Source organism: Zingiber officinale, chromosome 7A (genome assembly GCF_018446385.1).
Source record: "Zingiber officinale cultivar Zhangliang chromosome 7A, Zo_v1.1, whole genome shotgun sequence".
NCBI lineage: Eukaryota > Viridiplantae > Streptophyta > Magnoliopsida > Zingiberales > Zingiberaceae > Zingiber > Zingiber officinale.
Window position 1 is genome coordinate 116297250 of NC_055998.1, and position 8579 is coordinate 116305828.

General features: G+C 40.7%; 1 protein-coding gene across 9 annotated transcripts; it reads left to right on the forward strand.

Moving 5' to 3' along the window:
- Positions 1-256: 256 nt before the first annotated feature.
- LOC122002145 (ISWI chromatin-remodeling complex ATPase CHR11-like) lies at positions 257-7992 on the forward strand. 9 transcript variants are annotated; one of them, XM_042557220.1, is made up of 10 exons: positions 258-446; positions 520-684; positions 1013-1141; positions 1232-1460; positions 1749-1802; positions 1905-1978; positions 2307-2527; positions 7323-7410; positions 7483-7576; positions 7674-7992. In XM_042557220.1, exons 7-10 carry the CDS (start codon positions 2307-2309, stop codon positions 7880-7882), a joined length of 612 nt encoding a protein of 203 aa, XP_042413154.1. In that variant the 5' UTR covers positions 258-446; positions 520-684; positions 1013-1141; positions 1232-1460; positions 1749-1802; positions 1905-1978; the 3' UTR covers positions 7883-7992. The 9 variants fall into 9 exon arrangements, with proteins under 9 accessions (XP_042413159.1, XP_042413158.1, XP_042413160.1 ...); XM_042557223.1 differs by having other exon boundaries at positions 1755-1802; XM_042557225.1 differs by having other exon boundaries at positions 257-446; positions 1232-1802; positions 7334-7410.
- The last annotated feature ends 587 nt before the right edge of the window (positions 7993-8579 follow it).

Below are 8579 nucleotides of genomic sequence, written 5' to 3' on the forward strand. Positions count from 1 at the left end.
CTTTTAGTGAAAAGCGTTGTCTATTTCATTATTTTCTTATTAATAGACAACGCTTTTCTAAAAACCGTTGTCTATTAATGATTTTTACGGATCAAAGACAACGCTTCGTAAAAAGCGTTGTCTATTAGACTTTGTTTTAGTGTCTACGACAACGTTTTTCAAAAAGTGTTGTCTATTGTTAAATTCTCATTTAAATCTTGATTAATACAAACCGTTAGATCTAAGTAAGGAGTAGAAAATCCTAACTCTTCTCCCAACTCCTATCTTCCGATCATTTTTGATCCCGAACCCTTCTCGCCTTCTCCATCCAACTCCTCTACGGCGAACCACTCCTCTGAACTCCTCTCCGTCAAGACCACACCTTTGTCAAGCGGCAGATCCCGGTGCTGAGGCGATCAACCACGACAGATCGACCCCTCTCTTCGCCTCCTTCGTCCCCGACGAAGGTATGTTGCTACCGCTATTTTTCTTGGGGCCTAAAATCGAAGTCTCATTAGGGGAATTCGGAACCTTCGGCAGCCTCTCTTCCCTCCGGCGAACGTTCATTGCGCTTAGGGTAGAGCAGGCGCATCAACTCTCTTCTTCATCTGCATCGCCAAGCTACCCTTTGATCAGCCGATTCCCTTGCTATTGGGTTCACCTACAAGTAATCCTCGCGCGCTGATCTCTTCTCGCTATCAGAAGGTCCTTTCTTAGGTTCTTCTCCACTGATTATCTTCTCTTGTCGTTCTTTGTTTACTCGGTAATGTTGAACTTGAGCTCTTGGGGATCTTAGTTAATGGTTGCCTGTGGGTGGGAAAGTTGCTCTTTTTTTGTCTTCTTGTTGTAGTGTTTTAGGGCTTTGTTTCTAAGGTGATGGTTCTTGGTGTTAGGGATTCTTGGTGATCTATTTTCTCCCTTGTGATCGGCAGTTTTGATGGATATACATTGTTTCTTTAATTCTTTCAAGTGTCAGTTAAACTTCGAATTGTAGAGCAAGTTTTCCTTTTAATTCTATCTATTGTTGGTTCAGGATAGATTCTAAACATGAGCCGTGTCTTTCAAGAGAAGAATGTAAGTGATCAATATAATTGTTCGGATAGATGGGTGAAATTATTTCATCTGCCGTATGATTTTAGATGAGAATGATGGTGGATTTAAGGTCAGTAACCCTCTTCTTTTGGACAGAGAATCTCCTGGAATTTGATTTCTAGGGTTTCTTTAGATTGCAAAATGTTACTTCTGTTTACAGATTGCGATTGAATTGTGATGCCTTATCTGAGAAAGGTCAAGGTGAGCGTCATAAAGAAAACGTGTAAATGTTAACCACAGAGTAAGCACCTTGACTCTCCCAACCACACACGATATGCTTGTCAAGTATGCACTGAGGATGGCAATCACTTCCTACTCTAGGAAGAATATGAAACATAGAAAAGGGGGAAAAACTTTGTCCCAAGAAACAAAGGTAGCAGTGATCAAAGGTATGCTCTACTGAAGCCCTCATCAACTCGACTTTTTGATTTCTATGGTTTCTTTAGATTACAAAATGTTTCTTCTGTTTACTGAGTACTACAAACCACAATTTATCATATTATAGTTGATTCTCTAGCAAAGTTTCACATTTTGAACTCGTTTATTTTGATTTGAAATGTCTAAAACTTTTACTATTGTTTGATGGTAAAATTTGGTGTTTGGTTCTTTATGCAACTTTTTATTGTTTGCTATGATAACTTTTACTGAATACTGCAATCATCCATATCTATTCTAAGGTGCAGAACCTGGGCCACCTTATACAACTGGAGAAAATCTTATTACAAATGCAGGTAACTCCAAATTCTTTTGAGGTATTTTTACCTCAGTTGAAGTATGATAATTTTACTATAGTGATAATTCCTTGTTTTCTGAACATATAGTTGTTTTTGCAGGAAAAATGGTCCTGTTAGATAAGCTGTTGCCTAAACTGAAGGAACGAGATTCCAGAGTTTTAATATTTTCATAGGTCTATATCAATTGGGTCTTCAGTTTATCATTTGGAATTACATGCAAAGCCTGCTATTTTCACTTTTAATCTATTTGAAACTTGTGATATTTAATCTTTGTTGTTTACATATCTTGTTTGTCATAATCAAACTGTTTTTGTTCCAACTTGTTTCACATATAGTTGCCTAGTATTTGCTTCTAATGCTTGTTATTTACATATCTTGTTTCTCATAATCAGATTTTTCCCTCTAAATTGTTTCATACATATCTGCCCAGTCTTACTTGCAGTAGAAGGTAACATATTAGTGTTTTATTGATTTAACACAACTGTTTGTGTTGTAATTTAGATGACTAGACTTCTGGACATACTGGAAGATTACTTGCTATATTGTGGTTACCAATATTGCCGGATTGATGGGAATACTGGGGGAGAAGAACGGGATGCTTCCATTGAAACATTTAATCAACCTGGAAGCCAAAAGTTCATTTTCTTACTTTCTACAAGAGCTGGTGGATTGGGAATTAATCTTGCTACAGCAGATGTTGTCATTCTCTATGATAGTGACTGGTATTCCTCTTCCATTATGTGAATCCTGTTGCTACATTTATGCTCATCACTAAATTGTTATGGATGTTGGAGCAATCCCAATGGTCCGTGCGACCATGTGTTTTGGTGTTTGGGCAAAGGGTTTAAGTTAGGTTCACCCTTGTATTTGATATGTGTATTTGAGTTGTGCAGGTTTGCAGGATACACATGTGACTCAGGTTGATGGCTTCGGGTCTGGTGAAGGATGGAGCATCTGAGGGACCATGGACAAGGCAGCGAGGACAAGGGCCGAGGGAAGCGACTTCGAGGCATACGCGAAGGATGGCATTGGGGACGAGCCGCAGGCTTGAATGCATCCGAGGGACGAGAGCCAAAGGAAGTAGGCTTGAAGGTAAAAGGTCAAAGCTGCAAAGGAAGCATCAAGTGAGTCATAAGGGTGAGGGTACGAGTGCACGAGATATTGTACTCGGAGTAAAATATTAGTTTTTAGGGTTTTACTGTAGCAGTATTGTAGCGCTACTGTAGCGCTACTGTAGCAGTACTGTAGCAGTCGACTGCATGTTTTAGCAGAGAATGTGTGGAATCGAGCCGTTGGGATGTAACGGTCGAATTTCCACAGAGGGCAGTCGACTGCATGTTTTAGCAGTCGACTGGTAGGCGGGGTTTTCCAACCCGTGGCCTATAAAACCAAAGCTTGGGAGCTTGGTTTGAGTTGACGAAATAGAGGTGGTTAATCTCTATTAGTAGTCTACTTGTGCCCTAGCGTCAAAAGAGTTCTTGTGAGGGTTGTGGTGAGGTTTCTCCACCCACAAGGAGCTACGTGATCTAGCCGGAGTTTGCCGGGGAGTAATCCACCGAAGGATCGGGATCGTCCACCTTACGGACAGCCGTGGAGTAGGAGCCCTAATCTCCGAACCACGTTAAACAACGTGTTAGCTTGGTTTGCATTTCTTATTCTTGTCTTAAGCTTTCTTTGTATTCATATTTGTAGTTAGTATTAGATTTCCGCTGCGCATACTAACAATAGTGTAAAAAGCGAGTATTTGGGGGCGCCGTCTATCCAACCCCCCTTCAAGCCGGCCACCGATCACCAACAAGTGGTATCAGAGCGAGGCCGCTCTCCGTCGGACTAACCGCCGAGGAAGCTAAGAAGATGACCGGATTGATAGAACCGCCAAAGTTCGAAGGAGGAAGCTTATGGGACATCACCTTTTGGATGGTGAAGATGAAGAACTTCTTCGAGACGGATTGGGACACAATGATGGTGGTGGAAGAGCCATTTCAAGTCTCTAAAGACAAGAAAGGGAAGAAGCTCCGACCACGACATTGGACGGAGGAACAAATCTCACGATCAAAGGCAAATTCAAAGGTAATATCAATTTTAATTGATATGTTGCCTAATAATGTTGTGAGCCATGTAGGTAAATATGAGAATGCCCATGAATTATGGAGCAAAGTGAAGAAACTTCCATGGGAGGAATTGTTGCCTACACATGATGAGATAGAGCCCAAGGAGATGGGCTTAGTAGCTCAAGAAGAGGAGGAGGAGCAACCGGAAGGTGATGAGCACTCAACTTCCGAGGAGGAGGAGAAGGATGAAGAAATGCCATCCATTAGTGTGGATGAGGAGACATCCTCAAAGGTTGAGGAAGAATCCAAGACAAGTGAAGAAGAAGTCTTGGAAGTCAACCTAGTGAGCACCTCCACCGAAGCAAAGTCAAAGGACCACATTATGTGCTTCGGGTGCAATGAGAAGGGGCACTACAAGAGTAGGTGTCCTTTGGGTAAGAAAAAGGTAACTCCTAAACTCAATTCAATTCATTTTGAATCTAATTTAAGTTGTAGGAAGAAGAACAAGAAGAAGCACATTAGATGCTTCACTTGTGGTGAAATAGGACACTACCACACCAAATGCCCAAGGAAGAGAGAGCTCAAAAGGTTGGGGCATTTAAGGATGTGGGAAAAGAAGTGGAGGAAGAATGGAGGCTCATGTCAAGGGGGAGCTCCAAAGGTAAAGGGTAAGGTAAACCGTAATTTAAATTTGAAGTCAAATTTAAATTCTTCCATGCATGTTAGGAAAAATAATGTTAATCATTATATACCCATGCAAAATTTTGGTTTTAAATATCATGATAGGAGTAGGGTAATTGTAGATCAAACCCTTAGGAGACCCTTTCATGATAAACCTAGAAATGGTAGACCTAAGGAGACCCAAGGTATTAATCCCAAGAAGGGGAGACACATGCCTAAAAAGGGTAGGTCTAGGAATGTCCAAGGTGGACATGTTGACTCTAGGGTTAGAAACTTAGAAAGGAAAATCAAGCTTTGAAGTCAAAGCTTGATAATTGGAGAAATTCCTTAAGAGATTCACTATTGGATCTAAGGGATTAAATATGGTGTTGGGTAGTCAAAGACCCAACAATGATAGATCGGGCTTGGGATACCGATCTAGTCCCTCCAAGGTTAAAAGAAGACCATGTGCTAGGGTGGCACATGATAAGTGCAAGGGAGAATCATCCAAGGCCAATAAAAAGAAATATGCTAGGGTTGCATATGATTATGGCAAGGATGATATGTCCAAGGTCAAGAAGATAAGGAGATCTTCTAAGGGACATCATTGTGGTTTGGTCACAATAGATGAGTCACCTAGGGAGGTGACTAAGGTAAAGAGCTCTAGGAGGAGCTCCAAGAGTCAATTTGGGACCCATGGCCAATGGATCTCAGGTGGGTTCTACTTGGGGGTCTAGAGGAGCCATGGAGTGTGCCAAGTGGTTTAGAGACGGACTTGAGTCTCAAACCTAGGGAATTGGCACATATGGTTTATATTTCATGCAAGAAATATGACAATTGGGGGCATATAGCATGATAATTGGTTTTGGATGTATAGATGCCATATAAATCAATGCTAGGGATGCATTATGGGTTAGTATGGGCAAATACATCAAGAGGAAGCCAAAACTAGGACTTTAGGTCAAGGTTCAATTGAACTTTTTAGCTAGTTTTGTGTTTTGTGTCAATCTTGGGATTGGTGATAGATATATTTTTATATATATTTTTCCCAAGTAGATATTGATATAATAGACCTCTCCACAAAATTTGGGGATTTTGGAGGTCTGTGGAATTTCTCGCATTTTGAAGTTGGCCGGAAAAGGCTGATTTTCATGAATAGTGTACCGATCGGTACAGCTACTACCGATCGGTAACACCGCTCACGAGCACGTAATGTCTCAGAACTCGTTGATGGGGCTGATCGGTACTTCTGCATGATCGATACCACCGAAAGTGTTTTCGAGACTAGATTTCGACCTGTCACCATATAGATGTATGGGATCCATGGGTGATACATACATGAGTTTAGGGTCATTTGGATGACAAGTTTTCAATAATTGGGATATTGTTGGAGAGCTTTTTGGATGTTAGGCAAAGGGGGAGAAGTAAGGTTTAGTTAGGAAAACCTGAAAGTACCTTTGTGTAGGGGGAGCCTTGGGATAGGTTCTTAAAAAGCCCGTTGTAAAAATCCTAGCTCAATGGGAGCTTAGGTGTAGGGGGAGCCTTGGGATAGGTTCTTAAAAAGCCCTGTGCATTGTTTCAGCGGTTGCCAAGTGTGTAACCTTGGCATCGTAAGACCATTCAGCGTTGTAAGTCCAAGTGTGTAGCCTTGGCATCGTAAGACCATTCGGCGGAGTAAGTCCAAGTGTGTAGCCTTGGCATCGTAAGTCCATTGTATGTATTAGCATGTTTATTTGCTATTTGTTTTCCCTAACTTAAACGTATTGCCAAACACCAAAAAAGGGGAGATTGTTGGAGCAATCCCAATGGTCTGTGCGACCATGTGTTTTGGTGTTTGGGCAAAGGGTTTAAGTTAGGTTCACCCTTGTATTTGATATGTGTATTTGAGTTGTGCAGGTTTACATGTGACTCGAGTTGATGGCTTCGGGTCCAGTGAAGGATGGAGCATCCGAGGGACCATGGACAAGGCAATGAGGACAAGGGCCGAGGAAGCGACTTCGAGGCATACGCCAAGGATGGCATTGGGGACGAGCCGCAGCTTGAATGCATCCGAGGGACGAGCCAAAGGAAGTAGGCTTGAAGGTAAAAGGTCAAAGCCGCAAAGGAAGCATCAAGTGAGTCATAAGGGTGAGGGTACGAGTGCACGAGATTGTACTCGGAGTAAAATATTAGTTTTAGGGTTTTATCAGAGCATGTTGTGCGCCATCAGAAGCGCCATCAGCAAGATCGTAGCCGATCAGATAGTTTTAGCAATGACCGTGCAATGACCGGCAATGTAATGTGGAATCGAGCCGTTGGGATGTAACAATTTCACAGAGGGCGCCGATCGCATGTTTTAGCAATGATCGGTAGGCGGGTTTTCCAACCGTGGCCTATAAAACCAAAGCTTGGGAGCTTGGTTTGAGTTGACGAAATAGAGGTGGTTAATCTCTATTAGTAGTCTACTTGTGCCCTAGCGTCAAAAGAGTTCTTGTGAGGGTTGTGGTGAGGTTTCTCCACCCACAAGGAGCTACGTGATCTAGCCGGAGTTTGCCGGGGAGTAATCCACCGAAGGATCGGGATCGTCCACCTTACGGACAGCCGTGGAGTAGGAGCCCTAATCTCCGAACCACGTTAAACAACGTGTTAGCTTGGTTTGCATTTCTTATTCTTGTCTTAAGCTTTCTTTGTATTCATATTTGTAGTTAGTATTAGATTTCCGCTGCGCATACTAACAATAGTGTAGAAAGCGAGTATTTGGGGGCGCCGTCTATCCAATCCCCCTTCAAGCCGGCCACCGATCACCAACAATGGATACCTCTACTAGGAATCCACAAGTTGATTTGCAAGCACAGGATCGTGCTCATAGAATTGGGCAAAAGAAAGAAGTTCAAGTGTTCCGTTTCTGTACTGAGGTATCATAATATTTCAGTTTAGTTTAACAGTTTAACGATGTTTTTGAATCATTTGACATATCTAAAATGCAGTTTGCAATTGAGGAGAAAGTGATAGAGAGAGCATACAAGAAGCTTGCACTTGATGCCTTGGTTATTCAACAAGGACGATTAGCAGAACAGAAAAGTAATGATTTTTTCAAAGAGCTTACTAATGTGGTTCAAGCAATTTATCCATTATCTATCAGTTTTTTTGTTTCTAATCAATAACTTCCTCGATGCAGCTGTTAATAAAGATGAACTTCTACAAATGGTTAGATTTGGTGCTGAAATGGTTTTTAGCTCCAAGGACAGTACAATAACTGATGAGGATATTGATCGTATCATAGCTAAAGGAGAAGAAGCGACTGCTGAACTTGATGTGAAAATGAAAAAGTTTACAGAGGATGCGATAAAGTTTAAGATGGATGACAGTATGCTGATTCCTTTCTGATAGCAATTCCTAGATATTTCCTTGGATGACTTATGTAATTTCTGTTTTTTGTTACAGCTGTTGACTTGTTATGCGGTCAGAATTCTATTATTTTGGTATGAGTTTGAAATATTAGCTGAGTTGATTATATGTAAAATTCGAATCTAAACATGGTAAAAGAAAAATAATAGTTTCGTAAATATAAAAATAATGATTTTTAAATAATTTATTTTATTTTTTTTCTTTAAAACGACAACGCTTTTAAAGCGTTGCAAAAAGTATTGTCTTTGTAAAAAAACAACAACGCTTTTAAAACATTGTAATAGTGTTGTCTTTGCAAAACATGACTACGCTTTTAAAGCGTTGTTTTCGTTACAAACGACAACGCTTTAAAAGTGTTGTCGTTGAGCAGACTTTTAACAACAGTGTCTTTAACAACGCTTTTTCTGGCACAAAGACAACGCTTTAAAAGCATTGTCTATTAGCTTTTTTCTTGTAGTGAAGATGGAATGGGACAAACCATTGGAGTGGTTGTAGTGTAATTTGGTATTAGTTTATCTTTACTATAAAATTACACTAGTACACTATGAGTGTATTGAGTATGACCATTTGAGGTAGTTTCTTTTTATAATGACTACATAAAAGAACAAAACCTCTATTATTATGGAAGTGCGTACTCTTAATCATGATATAATAATAAGCACATATACTTAATATT